At 38.8% G+C, this 22,092-nt stretch overlaps 2 protein-coding genes across 6 annotated transcripts in view; one reads left to right on the plus strand and one right to left on the minus strand.

Annotated features, from left to right (window-relative positions):
- Window positions 1-8,088, plus strand: part of LOC111874654 (polycomb protein eed) — a 14,236-nt gene extending 6,148 nt beyond the window's left edge. For all 3 annotated transcript variants that reach the window (XM_023870335.2, XM_023870336.2, XM_023870337.1), the window contains 6 exons: window positions 721-892; window positions 4,516-4,651; window positions 5,762-5,925; window positions 6,373-6,612; window positions 6,691-6,843; window positions 7,173-8,088. In XM_023870335.2, the coding sequence (XP_023726103.1) occupies window positions 721-892; window positions 4,516-4,651; window positions 5,762-5,925; window positions 6,373-6,612; window positions 6,691-6,843; window positions 7,173-7,373 (1,066 nt within the window). In that variant the 3' untranslated portion in view covers window positions 7,374-8,088. The remainder of the gene's footprint in view (window positions 1-720; window positions 893-4,515; window positions 4,652-5,761; window positions 5,926-6,372; window positions 6,613-6,690; window positions 6,844-7,172) is intronic.
- A 6,266-nt stretch (window positions 8,089-14,354) lies between these two features.
- Window positions 14,355-21,986, minus strand: LOC111874681 (protein NDUFAF4 homolog). Of its 3 annotated transcripts, none has more exons than XM_023870382.2 (4): window positions 21,720-21,962; window positions 21,510-21,601; window positions 18,991-19,210; window positions 14,355-14,958 (listed from the first exon to the last, which is right to left on the minus strand). In XM_023870382.2, the coding sequence occupies exons 1-4, from the start codon at window positions 21,862-21,864 to the stop codon at window positions 14,801-14,803; spliced, it is 615 nt and encodes a 204-aa protein (XP_023726150.1). In that variant the 5' UTR covers window positions 21,865-21,962; the 3' UTR covers window positions 14,355-14,800. The 3 variants fall into 3 exon arrangements, with proteins under 3 accessions (XP_023726150.1, XP_023726151.1, XP_023726152.1); XM_023870383.2 differs by having other exon boundaries at window positions 21,861-21,954; XM_023870384.2 differs by lacking the exon at window positions 21,510-21,601 and having other exon boundaries at window positions 21,924-21,986.
- Between the last annotated feature and the right edge of the window lie 106 nt (window positions 21,987-22,092).

Raw genomic sequence — 22,092 nt, forward strand, 5'->3', positions numbered from 1 at the left:
TGTGAAACTTTTGTCTCAATATACCTATTTTTCCGAGAGTTACTAAATTTTTCATGGATAAGTGCATTTTTCTGTTTAATAATTAAATACCCTGTCGGTTTGGCAGTAGGAAAAGATTTAAATACTATCCGTCGCGGAAGGGTTAAATCAGACCCCAACTTGGTTGAATATGAATCTGTGACCTCTGGTTGACTGTCCATGAGTACAGCCAGTGGAAATTAAGAGACCCTCAGAAGAGGGTTTGTCTGAGTCTTTTAAAGAGCCCAAGCAACAGTGGGGGCACACAGTGGATTCAGAGTTCTGAATGTTTGAGGGGCAATACTCACTACTATTTAAAGACATGTTCACTATTGAGACTGTATAGTTTTGGATGGTAGGATGAATGTTGAATGGGAAGGGATTAGGAAAGAAGCAGTCATGGCCTAGATGAGGTATTGCCCTGGCATTTGCTCAGAGGGATTGAAGAAAGCTGCAGAATACCACAGTCATTATAGCTGGTAATTAGGTTAAGATCCAAACCTAAAACCTCCAAAATATGAGTCCAGAGCATTACCCCTAGACCAACGCAGTCACAGAATTTAATTGTTAGTGGTCTTAGCTATCTTGATAAAAAGAATAAGCATTGTGAGAGAGAGCTGTGATTTATTCTATATGCAATTTGGAGCAGAGTCAAGTATGTCAACACAGAATGTTTGTAATTTTTTTCTATATCTTTCTTAGGACTAGTGTGAAGGAAGACCATGGTCAACCACTGTTTGGTGCGCAGTTCAATCATCATTTAAAAGAAGGACAGCCTCTGATATTTGCAGCTGTTGGAAGCAACCGTGTTTCTATATATGAATGCCCCGAAGGCAATGGGATTAAGTTACTGCAGTGTTATGCTGATCCTGATGTATCCTTCTGATATGAAGTGTCTTGTCTCTTGTCTGGCCTTATGTGCAAACTGGATAGTAGAACAGGTTGAAGAAACTTGATTTTTTTTAATTCACTTAGTGGGGGGGGTGGAGTCCAACTGGGTCCACTCAGCACGGCAGCCACTGATTGGCCTATTGTAGCCTGCCCCGGGTGATTATGATGATGGAGAATTTGGTGGAATGAAGATTGGCAGGGGAAACCAAAGTACTAGGAGAAAACCTGCCCCAGTGCCATTTTGTCCACCACAAATCCCACTTGACCAGACCAGGGATCAAACCTGGGCCGTCATGGTGGGAAGCCAGCGACTAACCACTTGAACTATGGTGTGGCCTCACTTGTTGTTAGAAGTACAAGCAGATATTATGTTCAAATTGTGAACTTTTCCTTTCAGATATCTGAATCTTCTTAATTGATGTATAACTTTAGAAGGTATATGGAGAATTTCATGGGGCGTGAAGTTGACCACTCACCTTCAACTAGTGCCGAGGTCAAGGAAAAATGTGGATCTATACATCAACTCTCTCTTATGCCTTCATGGCGAAATGCTTAATTAGTTAAGCAGAGGGACAACTTTACCTTTTACCTTTATGGAGAATTTCTGAAGCTGTGAATCATGATTCCCTTTGGGGTACACGAAATATTTCAGGAGTTTGACTGGTAACTAATGCATAAAGACATTTTGTGTGCCACAGACATTTTAAGGCAAATTTACCATATGAAGATGATGTGGGTGCCACTACTTCCTGTTGCAGAAAATCCAACTGGATGTTTCGATAACATCCAAAAAGGATATTATCTGCTAGCTGGCAAAGATGAAATGGGACTGCTGATTCCACATGAGGCAATAGTGTCTGTGCTTGATGTTTGCAATTTATAAGCAAAGAAGCATCAATATCTTTACTGTATTTTTCTGCTAAATTTCTTGGAAATGTGTATAACATAAAACATCTATAATTGTATTGAGAGCATGATCAGAGTCATGATATATCAGAAGCCATGCTATAATGAGGGTCAGCTGAATGTTCTTTAACATTTCACAGTGGCTGGTGGAACTTCACTGTACTACGAAGGGCGTTCCATATATAATGCCTCCTATTTTTTTGTCTTAATATGTAACGTCTGAACTGGATTAGTGTTGTAAAGTTTGAACCTTCCCGCCAATATAATGTTAGTTTGGTTGTTGTGTGACAGATAGCGACAGCAGAGCAGTCTACCAAAATGGTGTCTGACATAGGAGTGCATACGAAACAGAGATGTGTTATTGAATTTCTCACTGCCAAACAAATTGCACCCATTGACATCCATCGACATTTGTTAAAGGTGTACGGAGACGATACAGTGGGTGTCAGCACAGTGAGGTGGTGGGTAGTGCATTTCAACAGTGGCAAAAGTGAAGTGCATGACAAGCCACGCCCTGGGCATCCCTGCTCAGCTGCCACTCCTCACACTGAACAGTGCCTTGATCAACAGATAATGACCAGAGAACTGTGTGCACAGCTTAATATTAGCTGTAATACATTGGAAACGATGTTGGGGAAGCTGGATTATCGCAAAGTTTGTTCCAGGTGGGTCCTGCGGATGCTTATACAGGACCACAAAAGTCATCAAATGGAAGTCTATCAGGACCTGTTGCACCAGTTTGAGGCTGAAGGTGACAAACTTTCTGGACAGCATTGTCACCGGAGATGAGACGTGTCACCACTATGACCCGGAATCCAAAAGACAGTCCATGGAGTGGCGACATCCGGATTCCCCAAGAAAAAAAGAAGTTCAAGACACAACCATCAGCAGGGAAAGTGATGTGCATGGTCTCTTGGCATAGTTGGGGTGTGATTTTGTTGGATTTCCTGGAGCCTGGTGAGACTGTCAGTTCTGAACACTACAAGACAACGCTGACTAAGCTGAAAGCCCTCATTTCCCGAGTCAGGCCATAGGAGCAGACAACCTTTCGCTTGCAACACGATAATGCTAGACCCCATACCAGTTTGGCAACCATCATGCACATTGCAAAGTCTGGCTGGACTGTCCTACTACATCCACCTTGTAGCCCCGATTTAGCACCTTCAGACTTCCATCTCTTTGGGCCTATGAAAGATGGACTATGTGGGAAACATTTTCCAGACAACGATGCTGTCATTGCAGCTTTAAGAAAGTGACTAGCCTCTGCTGGCACAGACTTTGACAGGCGCGGCATACAGGCTCTTGTTCATTGCTGGCAAAAGTGCGTAACGAATGGTGGTGATTATGTGGAAAAGTAACTAAGTAGCTGAAATCTTGCTCTATTTAACTGCATTATTATGCTTTCTGTATCTGTTGTCATTTTCATTAAAAAAATAGGAGGCATTATATACGGAATGCTCCTCGTATTTGTAGGTTCATATAGCATGCTGCACATGGCACAAATTCAGCAGGTGCATTCTCATATAAAATTGTTGTTTGCCCTTAATTGTATTTGCCTAGCTTATTTCCTGTTACCGTACTATGTGTTTTTTAGTCCATCTGTCACAACAAACTCACTTATAAATAAACAACTGAAGGCATGAGTTTATCCATGAAATCAGTTTTTGTTTACTAATAATACACATTACATATTCTGGTCATATATGACCAGTCATCAGGAATTTAAAATATTAGAATGTGTGTCAATGTATGTTATTGGACTGCTTACTTAGAACCTTTTTCAAGATCAAAACATAAAATATATTGGATTGATTATTAGATTATGTAGATCTGTAATTTATTTCCATTATTATAGTTATTAGTTAAAATTAGCAGTTAAACTCTTAAACATAGCCTAGTGTGTATAGGGTTTTTTATTGGAATAAGAGTAGGGGGAATGGGGTAGGGAGGTGGTATGTGTTGAATAGTATTGTGTTAGGGTATGTTCTATGTGGGTGTTTCATATGTGTATATCTCTTACTATAACCTGGACCTCCTACATTTGTTTCTATCCTAGTAACTTGCTACAAATTTCTGATTCTAATTTATCACCAGTTTTTCTTGTGTATGGATGAAGCCTGTAACTATAAAGCTGTCATTTGTAGGAAGTTTTGCATTGGTAACATTTCAAATGACTTCACTAATATGATGGGCTGCATCAAGAGTGCTCAAATAGCAGTGAATAATGTTTTTTTATGGCTTCAGAAATGCTTCCAGTTCAAACTCCATTGCTAAAGAAGCAAATAAAATCATTTTAAAATTTTATTAGACAGGTAGTTTACAGAACTGTGGTTATGTTTTAAAACTATCTTTAGTACTGTGGTGGTTGTTGCTGGTTATTAACACAACTGTAGGCTAAATGGTCACTGGCAAGGTCTGCATCCAAACTGTCTCAGGAATCCACCCAACCTTTGGTCCATTGGGCACCAATGGCTCTTTCTTCCCAGTAAAGCAGTGGTGGCAAACAGCTGTACTTCCACTCCTAATTGTCTTAAGTAAGCACAGAGACAACATTATCTTTACCCTCTCCCTTTTAAGACTTGAATATTAATCCTTGAAAAATGAAGCATCTGACTTATTCAGCACATTGTAGTTTTTGCAGATATACTGGGTTCTTTAAATAGTGTTTGAATTTATTGATTGTTCTTAACTTGGCACCAGCTTGATGAAAACTACTACACTTGTGCATGGTCATTTGATGAGGAATCAGGAAAGCCATTATTGGCTGTTGCAGGTTCTAGAGGCATTATACGTATCTTCAGTCCAGCAACAATGTCTTGTGTACGACATTACATTGGTGAGGATGTGAACAAATAGATACCTAAGTTAATGGCCCTTGCAACCTTACTCAGGAACCTCAGTTGTGCTAAGTGTGACAAATAAAATTATCCAAGTTTTATTTGTAGCAAAATCTTATTTACATGCTAACATCATTGTTAACACTAATTTGTCAAAATATATGGAAAAGTTTTACATCAACTTTTTCAGGAATTCAGCAGTGAATGACTGCTTATTTTAATATTAATAAACATGACTTACAGTTTGGCTGAAACATCATGCAGCCTTTGAGAGGTGGCTTTTGGTTAACTTATGTATTTTCCCAATACTTATCATAACACTGTCATAGACACATTCACAAAATATGTTGAGAGTGAACTCCTTCTGCAACACTCTGGATCTCTTCAAGCCATGGATGCTCCCTGTTCCATGAAAATTATGAAGCAGACTTTTATTATCAATTTTTGCGGAACTGAGAATCTAAAAATACTGTCCTATGAACATTCTAAGAATGTTTGTAACATTAATGTTTAAGTAATGTTCAACATTGAGCATATTTTACTATTGAAAATCACTTTTGCTTCGATTTAATGTTCACCCATAATTGGCACAGTTTGTAGACCGCTCAAAACCACGTTTCCACCATCCCACATGGGAATTTATTACACCACTGTTGCTGTATATGTTGCCTTTTACACAGATTTTATATTTTCATGTATGAAAAATAGATGGGCATTATGGGTTGTATGACTTTTATCACCCTGTAATGCTGGGAGGCATCATTGGTCACGATATGAGCTCAAGCCTAATATGCTTTTGATCCGAAGCCAAAGTGGACACTGCTTATGCAAAAACCAGTCGTGTCATAATTCAGATTGCTCATTTTTAGAACATAGAAAGTTATTAAAATTAAACAGCTGCCTAAAACACTTTATTATGGCAAAGAAGTTTTAAAGATCTGACAAGGGTAGAGAACTAGTAGGAAATATAGTCACAGTTTATCTTTTATCATGTGAAAATGAATGGCATTTGTGCACCTAGTAGTGCATCAAGATTAATAAGTTGTTCTGTAATACTTTTCAGTGCTTCTGTTGAACATTGTGTCAGTAATACACCTTGTTTTAAATAGGTCATGGTCATGCTATAAATGAACTTAAATTCCATCCACGTGATCCCAATTTATTGTTGTCTGTATCTAAGGATCATGCTTTGAGGCTGTGGAACATCAAGACAGATGTTTGCATTGCAATATTTGGTGGTGTTGAGGGCCATCGAGATGAAGTCCTTAGTGCTGTAAGTAATGGAGTTTAAGAATAAGAAATAATGCAGTGAATTCTAGGATTAAAAGCATAACTGTAAATATTACATGAAGTTCATTTTGAATATAAATATTCATTGATACCATTTATATGCAAGTTCTGCCATATAATTGGACTAATTCTGTATTTAAAAATATGTATATACATATGCTGTCACTAACCTCTAGCTAGTGTGGTCATCTTGAGATACTTGTTTTCTCTCCTTGTACATGTGTTCCAACATTTGTTCTTGTACGCATGTCCTTCTGAAAGTCCTTCCATTACCATTAATATAGATCTGAATGTCTTCAGTGATTCGCAGTAAGACTTGTATGATGTATAATCAGACGTATAGGAAATTGTCTGTCTTAAAACAAATGAGTGAACTTTTATTTTTAGTTTTTGAGAGAGTGTCATGCATTTGGTATCTTTATGTTAATAGGATTTTGACCTGCGTGGTGATCGTATTTTGTCGTGTGGAATGGATCATTCATTGAAACTGTGGCGACTGGACAAAGAAACCATGAGAGAGGCTATCCGTGGGTCTTACCAATTCAATGCAGCTCGAAGCCTTAGGCCCTTTGACTCTCTAAAGGAACACTTTCCAGATTTTTCTACAAGAGATATTCATCGGAACTATGTTGATTGTGTCAGATGGCTTGGTGACTTTGTCTTGTCGAAGGTATAGTGCTTGATCTATTGTATTTAACGAATCTGTAGTTCTGAAATGATAAATGATAAAATAACGTTTTTGTTTTAGTCTTGTGAGAACTGCATTGTATGTTGGAAACCAGGACGTCTGGAAGACAGAGAACTCCGATCAAATGAAACAAGCGTTACAATTATTCACCGTTTTGAATACAGAGAATGTGAAATTTGGTTTGTCAGATTTGCAATGGATTTCTGGCAGAAGGTAAGCTTAATATAAATGGCATGTTATCCCTGGGAGAATATGGAGTATTAAGTTATGTATTAGCTTTGGAAGAAAATATTTTAAAGGTTTAATTCAGAAGTAAAGGTACCGGATTCCCTCTCCAGTTAGATGTGATCAAGTTCGGTGCAGTATTGCCTGCATGCCTTGACCCATACCCCACCTCCAAGAGTTTCACCCCAGTTATATTTCTGTCAGTTTATTTTTATAAAAAACTACATGCCATAATAAGCAGTTTAAAATCATGTCACATTAAAGCCAAATGAATTTACAAAGCAAACTTTTTTAATACACTTTGTTTTTCATTACAGATTTTAGCACTTGGTAATCAGGTGGGACGTACATTTGTATGGGATTTAGAAGTGACTGATCCAACACAGTCTCGGTGCACAACTTTAACACATCCCCGATGTGTGGCAGCAATTCGACAGACTAGTCTTAGTCGTGATGGTTCAGTTTTGTTGTGTGTATGTGATGATGGAACTATTTGGCGTTGGGATAAGGTTGTGTGATCTTAACTGCAATAAGTAAGTTTATATCAAAATATTTTTGTATATTGAACAATGGAATTAAAATGTGTTTAGTATTGATGCATAATGGTTTAAGTCCATGATTTGTACACAACTGCTTCATGCTTGGAATGGAAATGTGAACTTGGATCAAATTTGTTACCACTAGTTGCCAGGTGACACATTTTATTTTTGTGCGGAGAGATCAAAAATGCATCCAATTAGAAAATTATACATGGCTTAACATTGGTTGAGAGACTCCTAAACAGCATTAGTTACTGTTCATGTCCCCACAAAGGTTGTGACATGTCTGAACAGTGTGCAACTTGCAATGCATGTAGACAGTCAAGATGTGAATGTCTGCTCTTCACGAGCACAGTGTATTGTTATTGTTGAAAATCATATTCTTGGCTGCCAGACTGCCCTTGTGCTTGAACTTCTGATTCTTCTATGCTGAATAAGTCGGCAGTAATTCATTTAATAAAATATTTGTGACACAGGAAGTGTAAATGATAAAAATTGTTCTGATTGAGCTTTAGTGAATGATGAATGTGAAATGTCTCTGTCAATTTGTTATGATCTCCATGAAATTCTCTGAAAACATTTGCTCAGCAAATTGAAGCACTGTCAACAATTGGCCAGGTAATTTTTTCTATGAATGTGACCATCAACACAACAAATAAATGAAAGATTGTATTCAAGTGAATACAGGCATATATCAATCTGTACCTCATTTATTTATTATATGCATGAACTTATGCTACATGTTTCGACCTTTGTATACTGCTAGCCACACTGACGACGATGAGGAACGTCTTTCATCCGACACTCAACTTCAAGAAGACGCATCACCACAACTCAATTTATTGCCGCGGCCACCTCCGCCTACACACTATAAGCCAGTGTTTGTGCCCGCCTTAGTGCAACCATGAGTGAATGATAATTTTTTCCAACAAATAGTGCGTGAAGGGGCTCACTTACCGCCACCGCAAAACGCCCCTAGAGTGTTTCAGGCTACAAAGCCTACACCATTGTTAGATGAAGCCATAACTGATTTAGTAACCACTGGCATACTTAAGCCCAATAACGCAATCACATCCGCCTTTAGACTATTTTTAATAGCCAAAGCGGACCGCTCAGCTCGCCCAATATTGGACGTATCACTGTGGACCCAGTACTACAAGAAGCCGCCAATTACCTTGTACTCTGCAGCGGAAGTACTCACCACAATACCACCTACAGCATCCATGGCTTTTCCTATATGGTGTATGCTACATAGCAAATTTTGACAAGGTTGTCTCATGTAATCAGTGCTGTCAGTTGGTGTTCTTCGGTGCTTTGAGGTGATCGTGCTGAAATATTGGTGAAGGTCATCTTAATGGCTTTCTGTGGCTGTTCTACTGCATATAACCAGCATGTTTGTGATTCAGTTATTTGATGTAGTATTTTTGGATAAATTTAAAATTGCCTGAATTTTCTTGATTTTATTAATACTGCCTTGAATGGTTTCCAGCACTGATTTAGTATTATGGTAGTTGTAGCACAGCACTATCAATTTTCTTCTGGAAGTTGAGGAACAAGACTGCTAGTTCCATTTGGATAGACTAGCAACATGTATCGTAAGCTCGGCAGTGGAAGTGTTGTGAGAATTATTTGGTGATCATATTATTTCTCAAAATATATGGCCTCTCACATTTTCATATGTATTGGCACTTGACTTTTATCTCTGAAGATATTGGACAGATAATGTGAACAAGAATAACTCTCACACATCAGAATTGAAACAAGATATTGAATATGCATTTTGTTTTCATATGTTGGTGGGATATTCATACTTACACATGGCTTTCTTGTGTAAGCTTGCCTACAAAATGTATAACATAACCCTGGTTTGTAGGGTAGATGGACCTAGCCATGAAATTGAAAAGTTGTTTAAAAATCTAGAAATAAGAAGCCAAACTATTTGCACTATATAACTATAGTAGTGAAGATGACCGTCTTCTGGGCTGTGATGCAGTATAGTCTACCGACATCCCTCTGAAATATCCATAAACATCTACCAGACTGTACAGCATCACATTCCAGAAGGCACTGATATTCAGTCACCACTTTGAGAACTTCAGTAGATGGCTGTATTGGAGTCCTAAGCAGTATAACACTTTGATAGGTACAAGGGGGCACATTTCTTAGTAAAGGCAACTGCTCCTGTTGAAGGGGAAGGTCATGTCCCCATTATGATGCATTCATTTACATGTTAGCCTTACTTGGCTCAGTATAAAGCATTATACACTGGAGTCTGTAGTATACCTTGAAATAAAATGACACTTAAAACAGTGGTCATTGATGTCTGGTGACCATCCCACTGACTTGATATTTTCTCACTAGAGAACTTTGAAAACAAAAGAGCAGTCACTTCTGCTTGCCATGTTACAGTAACTCAAGTCCTGTCCAGCCCCACAAAACATGGGTGTCCAAGTGCCAAGGGAATACAACTAATGCACTACAGTTTCATCTGCATAATGTTTTATATTTTCTGCTTTTATAAACATGATTGTTTCAACAGGAATGAATGATATCTCTTCATAATTTCTCATCCCAATTACTGGTACATTGAAACTGGGAAGGGATGTTGTAAGGTGGAATGAAAAATGCAACGAGGCCCTTTAATTATCAACCACAACTAGCAATTTCTGTATCCAGATTGAACCATCATTGCTTACCTCTTTCCTGGTTCCTCTTCTGGTATGGTTTGATGCGGTTGTCCATGTCATTATGGTATATTGGATGATCTCCAATGCCACAGTGAAATGAAATATCTTTTAACAGCATATTTTGAAGCCTGATATAATGTGTTCACAGTGGAAAGAACATCCTCGTTTCACAGAGCTGCGTAAAATAACAGTAGTGAGACGTGACATTGGAGCACAATGAAAACTGTATCACTGGCTCTGATTTGACAAGTCAGAAAACGCAACTCATCCTAAATTTAAATTTTTAAGCTATAACCCTACAGACTAGTCACACAAAACCTTATGCATCCAGACTGTAGAGAAACAATCTGTGATTGCTAAGTCCCTGCCTCAAATGGGGCATGATTTAAGTGTCCCCACCCCAAGCCAATGTGAACAGTCAAAATAACAACTGGAGAGCAGAAAATTATCGTAATCTTCATGATGTCAAGAAAATAACTGTTATATGCCTAAGAATATTGTCTCAGAATGTCAGACCTATTTAGAATTACTAGATTGGCACTTTTTTTTGCATGGAAAAAAGTAGGCAGCCATTTCTTGGAAAGGACTATTGCAATTATGTGCCAAGTTGTCTTTGGCTCTACAGGTCTTACTTCATAGATCATCTGAATACCAACAACCAAGTTTATGCATGACCATTTTAGTCATCCTTTTATCAAATCTTCCTAATTTGGTGGTGGCAAAGTACATGCTGAATGCCCATAATATTCCATTCTCATTGCCACAATATTGACCAGTCTGAATGTGACAGGTTTATATTTTTACTGACAGCATCAGTATTTGTTCTCATATTTTCTGCATGTCTTTTGTTATTATTATATCCGTGTATCTTAGAACACCGTGATTGCTGTAAGTTTCCAGTAAACTGTTGATCTGCTATTGCACAAGTATCTGACACCCCTCCCATCTGGGCAGGCTGAGGAGACTGTGACTTGTATTGGCATTGACAAAGACTACAGCCTAACAAATGAAATGGGATTTTAGTGGACTCACAATACAGATGATCTAATTGCTGTTTATATGCCATACACTTTGATCCTTGTTGTGGATGGGAAGGGGCAGTGGTATATTGTAAGCCACTATTTGAATAATTGTTTGAAAGCATGAAATTTCTCAATGATTATGGGGTTTAGTTTCTGCAATGACATGATTCCCTGCCTTTGGAAAGACCAAAATGGATAAAATAGTGTCAGATGTGTGCAAATGTGTGCACATGTGACCATATGATTTGTAAGATTTTTATACAGTGTACCCAGGCCTAACTCCTATGAGAAAGCCCCATATTTGAAAGACCAACATTTTTATAACTGCTTAGCTTGTAAAGGCTGTTCTCTGTGTTAGGGAATATTGCATGTAGAACCGTAATGATGTCAAAGGGTACATGGATGATGATAGATGATGTGAACTCATATACAACTCTTGACTGGTGAATTGATTCTCTTTATATTTCAGGTTGCTCCTGCACTTCACACAGTTTCATGTATGCGAATGCAGAACTATGGTTCAGATTCACACTGATTAGTGTTTGCCAGGTAGTTGGCTAGAATGCACTGTTAATGTTCAGTTTATGTTATATTGGCTTATGAATTAAGGCATGGAGAATTTAAATGATGATGGAATTAATTTTTTAGTAAAACGTGACAGTTTGTGATGATGGTAGATTAGTACAAAAATTATGTTTGTGGACGTTATCCATTGTCCTGTTTATATTTAAAAAAACGACGTTTCAGGGACTGGATTCGGTCTTCAGGTAAAACCTACTCAGCTCGACCCAGTCGATGGAGCTAGTACTTATCTGCAAACACCTGTACGAGCATCAAGATAGGGTATACAAGACAAGCACAACACAAACCATCTGCGAGAGCTAAGACAAACCTTTAAAATATTAAAAAACTGTACATGTATGAGGCCTTGCACCAGAGAACTGGAGAGATGAAATTCTCTGTATGGTACCAACACAAAAAAAGCAAATTTTCCCACCCAATCTACACTGGACGGAGTTGTTGTTTTCTGACTTCCGCTGTGATAATGGGAGTCCAGACGGGAGATATGTCTAAATTGGGTTGACTGATTGGATGGTCTATCAGAGACATATGGATGGATTCCTTGTATTTCCTGTGTGTGATGTTTTCTCCTTAATGCATACTTCTGTCCAGAAACATAATACTTTTAGTAATTTACCATCATCACAAACTTTTAGATCTTATTTACATAACCAGTATGGACCTGGTATATATCCCAAGTGTAGGAAATTTGAATGAGTCAAGATTCAGCTGGCTAACGCTTCCAACGATCTCACTTTTCTCATGATTTTGTTCCTAAAGGTCTCATATTGAAAGCTCCATACCAGTCATCACTGTTCTAAGATAACTATGAGCCACCAAGGCCCAACTACAAGATAGAATCATGTTCCACCATTCTAAAAACAAATCAATGCTCTGGAATCTTTTTTCTGGAGATCAAAAAATCAATCAGATCAAACTCTGCATCATGGCTGCAATGGAAAGCTCCTTTAAATGTCATTTTCTTAAACAGAAGGAGATTCAGATTAGAAAATTCTTAGCTCTGAAAAATCACTACCAGACCACTGTGACCCCAAAGGCTATTCAGGGGTCTGATAAATTTGTCCTCAGTTTATAAGAGCATGTCTTCACAGAATCGGAAGACTCTGTGCTCAAGACAGGGCTAAATTTTGCAGTAACAGAGTGTCTAATTTGGACATGGCACGTATGGTAGAATCTGCAAGGTTCAAACATCCGCCTGCCTTGGGTATGGAGTTCTGTTGGGGGATTCGATGTATCTTGGAGAAATCAAGACCTTTGACATCTAACATGACTAGGAAGGAATCCATGGCATTGAAATCCCTAAAAGATGACACGCAAATAAAAAAATTCTACAAGCTGACAAAGGAAACTGCAAAGTAGTGTTGAATGAGTCTACATACAAGAAGAAGATATCTAGTGTATGAGATTTGCGAGTTTATGAAATTCTATATAAGGATTCTATGTAACAAATTGAGAGGAAGATGTGGGAACTTGTACCAAACACAAAACTTTCCTTGCCGCTGCCTTGAAACATAAATTGACTCCTCACTACAGCACACCACCTCACCTTTATGGACTTGCCAAGATACAGAAACCTGACATGCCACTTAGACCAATAGATGTGCTGTGCTTGGCTTGTATACCCTATCTTTAGTGCTGGTATAGGTGTCTGGAGATAAGGACTAGCTCTGTTGATTGGGTCCAACTGAGTAGGTTTCACCTGAAGACAGAGGCAGAATCCCGTCTCCAAAACTTTGTGTTTTGGAGTATAAACAGGGTGATGGATAATGTCCAGAAATGTAATATTTGTATTAATTATTGAGGTTCAACTTAAAAATATTGTCCAAAGGCTGACTAAGGTTAAATTTCATGCACTGCACTAAGAGCAACTAAATTCTTCAAAGTCTTGAACAAAACACACAGTCTATTGATCAAAAATATAGTGATGTATAGAGGATGTCCTCACAATGTAGGCAATTTTTAAAGACAATATCAAGTAATTTGCCACCACTGTGGCAGCCCGGGTTCGATCCTGGGTCTGGTCAAGTGGGATATGTGGTGGACAAAGTGGCACTGGGGCAGGTTTTCTCCGAGTACTTCGGTTTCCCCTGCCAATCTTCATTCCACAAAATTCTCCATCATAATCACCTTCGGCAGGCTACGATAGGCCAATCAGTGGCCACCGTGCTGAGTGGACCCAGTTGGACTCCACCTCCCACTAAGCGAATTTTTAAAAAAAAAAGTAATTTGCCAGGAATGTAAATTGAATCCAGAGCCCCTGATTGGCTACTTGCACAAACACAGTCTTCATTCTGGCGACTGGACAGTCGGGTGGCAAGAACATTAAAATTTCATTGGCTGCTCTCATTTCTGGAGTGGAAAGTTTATAATGCATATGTGTTACCTGAAAGATTTAATCTTTCTGGCCAACATTCCTTGTTATGATTTACAGTGTGGTCAGAATTTCCTCATGTTGGCCAGGAGTGAGGAATTGTTTTCCCTAGCAGCAGAAATGTGTGTCATGTCGACAGGAACCAACAAAGGGCTTCTGTTCCCTCCATCAACTCGTGTAAAAGTAAGAGCTTTTGGTATACATGTAGTTAGGGCCACATTGGAGCAGCAGCCAATAATTACTGATTTATCTTACATCACTGGTTTGCAAATTATGGAACTGATCTGCCATAAACACATTTTAACAAACTTAAATACAGATGTTTTATTGCAATGGGTAAGTAAGTTAAGTCTATGGGAGTTTATTGGAACAGCACTTCTTAGTATGTTTTTTAACAAGAATCTGTACTAGATTTAAAACCAAGAATAAAATCACACTTTGCTTTTAAATGTAATGCAAGCAGGTAATTATGTCACATTTTGAATTTTACCACATGGGAAATATTTCTTGCATACATATACCTGGCAACAAATCAAAGAATGTTCTAATTATTAAGGTAAACATACATTTTGACACAAAATCTGCCCACAGTGTTCAATACTGCAAGAATATCTCCCTGTATTGCACACAAGCAAATTTGGTCAAGTGGCCAGATAATTTAAACAACAGGAATTGCTAGTTTGTGCTGTAAGCTATCAAAATAAATTACACAGTGTCTAGTGGTTCTATCATCCCATATTAATTTCACTTTTGTTTTTGATTCTGCACTTCCTTTTCTTTTGATTGAAGCATTTCTTGTTTTTGTTCCTCTTTTGTCTCAATATGTACTTTCTCAGGAATCTTCTTTCTCATATCTTCAGGAATATGTACTTGAAATGTCCGGTAGTAGAACAGGATCTTTTCTGTATTAAATGACAAATTTAAATTGGATTGTAAGAAAATAACTTGTAACTTCGTCATATAGTCTATACAGGGTGTCCCAGGAGGAATGGACCAAACTTCGGGAGGGTGTTCCTTATGTTAAAGTATGCCGATATAACCCAAAACACCTATGTCCAAAGTTGAACAGTTACGGAGATAATGGCTCAAGAAAAGTGTGGTCTTCTGGTGGGTCCACGCACTGTACCTGTCAGCTGAGAGGCCTTATCTATGTTTGTCCTTGAGTGCGGTGATTCACCATAGCCGTACTTATGTAGTTGGCTTATACCAGAACGCGCAGTCAGCATGTTACGTCAGCGCTTGCCATTCATGTGTCATGTATAGTGCTTGGAAACCCTAAGGACAATTATGACATGGCGAGCGAGTATTTTGTACTTCAATTTTATGGCTTCATGTCACTCACCAGTTAGTTTGATGTTACGTACATTATTAACATTACAGAATCCACATATTCCTGCCAGTTTTAATATGTATTTTGTAATCAACAAGTGTGCAACGCCGGTCAAAGTTTGACACTTCTCTGGCCGTTATCTCCGTAACCGTTCAACTTTGGACATAGGTGTGTTGGGTTATATCGGCATACTTTAACATAAGGAACACCCTCCCGAAGTTTGGTCCATTCCTCATGGGACACTCTGTATAGTATATAGTGTGGAAAACCACAAAAAAAAAGGTGCAAAGATCTTGTATACACTTTGTCACATGATTGGCCTTGACTGATATAGTGTGGAAACAAAGCTTACTGTTGCCTGGTAGACCACTGTTGGTTGCTCAATGCCAAATAACAATGAAATCTAACAGGTAAAGCTGGATTCGACAAAATTGGCATTTCATTTTTGAGCCCCTTGTGTGTTTATCATAATTTGTCATAGTTTAGTGTGTAGAAAACCCCAAAGATTACACAGTACAAGCATTACACATACTTTTTCTCATTGAATACTGACCTTGACTACATAACATGGAAACAAAATTAACTGTTGCTGAGTATACCATTGTTGGTTGCTAAATGCCAGACAACACTGAAAAATCTGTCTGGCTTGGTAAATCTGGTTTCAGCAGAATTGACATCACATATGGACCCCCCCACATTATTTTCCTTAAGATACCCCTTATCTTTTTTATTAAGGAAATGATCTCCATAAGATACATAAATTTGATCAAAATCGTTAACTGTTTTCCAGAAGCTTGTCATTTTTTCTTTTTGGGCCCTGTTTTTTGGAGCTGTAATATTCATATTCAGCAGGAAATGATCTATGAAGGATAAACAACTGAATACGATATGAATATGAATAAAATCTGTCCAACTGTTCAGGCACTAGCAAGGTGCATGTGCATTCACAGAATATAGACAGCATTCCAAAAATTGCCTTTTCATATTCACAGGGGCTCAAAACATGCAAATCTGTCAAAATATCAAGATTTTGTTTTCATGATCTCAGTACTTCCTCATACATACTACATATATGTAGCAGAAGTAAAAACAAGGCTGATCACTGGCCGTATAGTCTAAGGCATGAATTGTCTTCACTCGCTCGAATTCTGGGATTGTGGGTTTGAATCCCACTCAAGGCATGGATGTTTGTGTGTGCATTTATTCTGTGTCTGTGTTGTCCCAGTGTAAGTAGCTGCCTTGTGATGGGCTAATCACTCATCCAAGGAGTCCTACCCAACAAAGAGCTGTAACGCCACTGATGGATGAATGAATGAATTAAAGCAAGGTTTATAGAGCACTTATTTCTAAATAATTCTTAAATGAACTGAGTATTTACATGTACACAGGACAGAAGTCATGCCAAAGATGTTCATATCAATGCCATATTTTTACAGTTCCAAATAACGGAGATGTTTATTAATGAAATTTTTATCATAAGTGGAAAATTACAATTTTGGAGCATCTGGATATTGACAGTAAAAGTAAAGGTATCCCTGTAACAGGCCGTGGAGGCCCATAGGGTTGTGAGATGTTGAGGCTCCCACATTTTCTAGACAGTCGGCTCACAGATGGCGGTGAGGTTGTCAAACTTACGCACCAGCTGTCCTTACCCCCAGGAATATTCCTGGTAGTCATTTCTGTTAGAGGCTGAGTTGACCCCAGGGCCACAGTGCAGCTGGAAGGATTAGGTCAATTGAAGAAAAAAAATTCAGTGACTTCATTGGGACTTGAACTCATGACCTTCTGGCTTGTACCCATAGCATGGTGCCTCAACCAACTACGCTACCGCATGCCCCCATATTGTGACAGTACTATGGGAAATATGTGAGCCGGTAGCGCAGTTGGTATAGCAACTGTCCATGGGCTGGACAACTGAGAGGTTGGACTTTGAGTCCTGGTAGGATCAGAATTTTCTCTTTTCTCCATATTGTCCAGACCGGCTCTGAGGCCCACCCAGCCTGCTATCCAATGGGTACCAGAGGCTCTTTCCCCAGGGGCACAGTGGCAGGGGCGTGAAGCTGGCCACTCACCTCCAGCTAGTGCTGAGGTCAAGAAAATGTGGATCTATACATCCACTCCCCCATATACCTTCATGGCGTACTGCCTAATTAGTTAAGCACAGGGACAACTTTATCTTACCTTTTACATTTTCATGGGAAATACTGCAACTAGGCATGTGAACTTTGGTATGGTTAGAGACTGTGCATATGTTTTCTGGAAATTTGCAACCCTGCAGAGCATATACAGTAGAACTTGGTTATAACATCATTAAAGGGACCTAAAAATAGTGTCGTTATAAACGAATGTCGTTGTNTGCTTAAAACTTTCCTTTTCATTGCCATGTTTTCGCTACTGCACTTCTCTGGGTTTAGGCAGGAACACTATAGGGTAAGTAGACAATGTGAGGTCCTGTTAGACGAGATTCTAGGAAAGGAATGCAGTTAACAACCTGCCGCGTCCTCTTGCACTATTCACGCAGTCCCACCCCATACCCTTGTTTTTGCATAAAACCCACGCTCCTCTTGCAGCCCGCAGTCTTATTCTTCCAGGATAGTCACGTCAGCAAGTAGAGAAAGTGAGGGTGGGCAGACATATCAAACTTTCCCACGATATCAGAGAAATTCAGGAATGAAAATGACGTTACATACGAGGTTGATGCATTTGTGCATGTCGTACTAAGCAAGGTATAAAAACTGTTGCTTTATGAGGAATCAGTTCGTACCATTGAATATTTGATGCAACAGACAAGGTGTCACAGAAACCGATGTTGCTATAACCAAGTTTTACTGTATATTAAAAGCACTTTGTAATCATGTGACAACCAGTGACTTTCATTAAATTTGATACTGGGGACTTTACTAAAATCTGTCAGCAAACTCCAACTTAGTCAAACTGGGACAAAAACAACGGGGACTTCGTATGAGGAATCAAGGAATGGGACCACCAGACTGCCTATAGCCCGTTCCTCTCCAGGCCCACCTATACCTCCCATTAGGCCGTGTCATAGCTCAGGTGGCTAGTTGCTGGCTTCCCACCGTAATGGCCATGTAGGATTTGTGGTGGACAAAGTGGCACTGGGGCAGGTTTTCTCTGAATAACTCAGTTCCCCTGCCAATCTTCATTCCACCAGTTGCTCCACAATCACCATCATCTATCATCTGGGGCTGGTGCAATAGGCCAACAGTGACCACAGTACCAAGTAGACTCAGTCTCCCCCATTAAGAATAATGCACCTCCCATTGGTCATTTGTGCCACTTTCGTCCTGCCTTTACCATCAACTACAAATTTGTCCCTTATAACAACCCCATTCCTTTACTCCTCTCCTTGCTCTTAATAGTTACCTCTGGCCTCCTACTGAGCTCTACATTTGTTAAATAACTGGACATTTCATTCACAATATTTATTTTGGGTTTCATTTGATTCTCAGAACAAAACTGTAATTGTTTCCCTAAACGTTATTATCCGGTTGATCTCTTTAATGGATTGTCTCGATCTATGAATGGAATTCAAATTTTAGATTATAAATGCATTAATATTGTATGTAAGATGTAGATATTATACCTAGATTATCTTGATTAATGTTGTATTCTTTTGCTATAGCTGCTGCAGTCCAAGTGTTTGGATTTGCCTCGTGATCAGCGATGAACTTCACTGCTTGCTTGAGAGTAAATCGGCCCTGAGGAATCATCGCTGGCTCTACGTATCCAAATTCAGTCTCTTCAGGCGGTTTACGAACTTGTGGGAGGCTGTGAGAACGGTTGACTGTTGGCTCTTCAACAGCCTATTTTGGAGTAACATGTGCCATGATGTCACCACAAAACAACAACAAAAACAACCTTAATAGTATGCAGCCTACACAACAGTATTCTGTATTTAAAACAAAGTAGACACTATCATATCAACAACAGCAGCAGCAGCAACAACTACCACCACCACCACCACCACCACCACCACCACCACCACTGCTGCTACTACTGTTTGGTAGCAACAAATTGTCAATTTTCATTGTTTGGCATTCCAATTAATATCGATCACTGAAGTAAACGAGACAAGACTCTTTGTCTCAGATTAACAAATAAACACTATACCAACCGGTTTCTCATTTTCATAAGTTATAAAAAGTAAAGGTATCCCTGTAACAGGCCATGGAGGCCCATTAGGATTCTGAGATGTTGATGCTCCCACATTTTCTAGACAATTGGCTCATTGACGGTGGTAAGGTTGTCAGCCTTATGCGCCGGTTGCCCTTTACCCCCAAGAATATTCCTGGTACTCCTTTTAGAGGCTGAGTCAACCCCAGGGCCATAGTGCAGCTGGAAGGATTAGGTAAACTGAAAAAATCCACTGCATCAGGATTTGATCCCATGACCTTCCAGCTTGTAGCATAGTGCCTCAACCAACTATGCTACCGTGTGCCCCCAGTTGTATACGTTACAGAAGTTATATACAATGTACTCCCAGCTATGTGGTATTCAAGAACTCTCATCCAACAGGTGGGGGAAGCCATTTTTCTGAAGTTTTTCAAAAATACATTTTCAATGCACATATTTTCACCTGCCATCCAGTAATTCTCTCAGCTGCTACTAGTAGCACTACCTGCCCTCTTATCATGCAGATGCCATTATAGTACAGGCTAATTAAATTTGTGATCATGATATGGTATATCTATCCCCAAATCTTTCATCCATCAGTCCACTTTGTTGCCTAGGAAGACACCCACACAAGAATTAAAGTGAAAACATGTTATTGTGACTCTGTATTGGGTTTCCATAAGTTTCTTTCATGCAGCTGAAGATTCCTACGAGCAATAGAAACCATTTCCCATATATGCTGGATACGTATCTAGTCCTTTGCCAAATAAAGAATTGTTACCCAAGCTCAGAATCTAGTCAGCTGTTCAGTATGCTCGGTAGGCTTATGCTACTGTGGAAAATACTTTCTGAATGTTACTTCCTTGCAGTACCTTATTCCAGAAACTCAACTGAGGGACAGTCTGGCCAACAGTTCTTCACATGCTCAAAAAATATTAGTTGACAAAGGTTCATTCCTTGCCTTGAATATGAATTCACTGGCAGGTGTTCTCAGCTTATAGTGTGATATGTTGGCTTTGCAACCATATATATTGGTACCGCAACTAGCACACAAACAGGAATATTCTTTTCCTTAGGTTTTTGTGACCAGTGATTATGTGCAACTTCAGCTTTCTGGATTGAACCATATTGTATGTTGGTGTTCAAACATTTCAGCACACAATACATCGCAGTACATGTGATACTGAATCAGGACTGAGGGAAGAATGGTCCTATGTAGATATATAGCAAGTTAGTCATGGAACTGACTGCTTCTTTCATCTTGCATCCATCCTAAAGATGGTACTGTAGTGTATGCTGGCAGAAATTGAACAGTGTCAACACATGATGGAAGCCATAGTTACACATCCCATCAAAGAGCAATGTGTTTGAGAGTTCTCTTTTTGTATGAAATTTGTTTCTTGTTTTATCTACTGATGCTTTTTGTCAGCTGGAGAGTTATGCTGAATTGAAAAGGATGTAGAAGCACAGTACTATCCTAGCATTTATATGAAAAAGACTGAGCAGAAACCAAAACAGACCTCGATCATGATAGCCGGTCTCTAAGCAGTGATTTGAATCCAGGACCTTCCAAATTGCAGAAATGCTAATCATAGCAATGTGAATAAAGATTGTAGGGCACAAAATTGTTGGAGTATGATTTCTTGCCATTTTTCCACTTCTTTCCTGCCTCATCACTATATCATGAATGAATGAAATCCAACCAGTAATTTCATACTACAAAAATTAAAAAAATGGAAGATGTGTTAGTATAGGGAGTAATCTTCTCTAAATGGTACTTAAAGCGCTAAAATTTGCAGTTTTATCAGTCAGATTTTTTAAAGAGTACATTAATTTGAAAGAATTATATCAGTTTTTTAGATTCACTGCATGGCACAAGCATCTACTCAGAAACTCATCCTGTGTCCTTCACCATTGAGACATACCATTAAACGGTGGTGTAAATAGACGTCCAGTTCAAAAGCTGCTAGAAAATGATGATATACTTACGACTGGATCGTAGGAATGCACAAACACCTGCTTTAATCTGTCATCCAGTTTCAAATCCTTTCTGTATTGGTCTTCCAGAATATGAGGATAATCTATGGTAAGTAATAAGCGCTAGGTTATAACATATTGCACTTTTCAAGTCAGTCCGTAACGGTAGTACGTTATATACAAACAACAAATTACAATGCATATTAAAACTAAATGTTTAACCTGATTTTATAATTTCAAGTTCCTGTATAGCAGATGGATGTTTTGGTGCAGGCGTCGGTTTATCTTTTGATATAATTCTATGAGCTCGGTTTTCTACATTAAATCGATTGACCTTTCGTTGAATAACGGACAGTATCTTACCCATACTTTGAAACAGCTAAACGTATAAGAATAATTAGTTTACTAATCCGTATCATGCCTTACTTTCATCTAATCGGTACGTCCTATGGCAACAAAGAAATTAGTGATTAGTTATTTGGTACGCCTGCTAGAAGTAGAGTAAAACTTCTGGCAACCGGACAAGATTATTGTTTTGCATCTCTGGTTAGTTCTACGTACTTTGATTCATGCGTAAACATCAACAAAACTTGAT

Source organism: Cryptotermes secundus, unplaced genomic scaffold (genome assembly GCF_002891405.2).
Source record: "Cryptotermes secundus unplaced genomic scaffold, Csec_1.0 scaffold56, whole genome shotgun sequence".
In the NCBI taxonomy this organism is placed as follows: domain Eukaryota; kingdom Metazoa; phylum Arthropoda; class Insecta; order Blattodea; family Kalotermitidae; genus Cryptotermes; species Cryptotermes secundus.

Excerpts from the sequence above, each read along its gene's own strand:
- LOC111874681 (XM_023870382.2), bottom strand. The coding sequence starts at position 21,864 with ATGGGTAAGATACTGTCCGTTATTCAACGAAAGGTCAATCGATTTAAT. Across the intron at positions 21,602-21,719 it reads ACTTGAAATTATAAAATCAG|ATTATCCTCATATTCTGGAA; the intron begins GTTAAACATTTA and ends TACTTACCATAG. Across the intron at positions 14,959-18,990 it reads CATTAATCAAGATAATCTAG|AAAAGATCCTGTTCTACTAC; the intron begins GTATAATATCTA and ends CATTTAATACAG.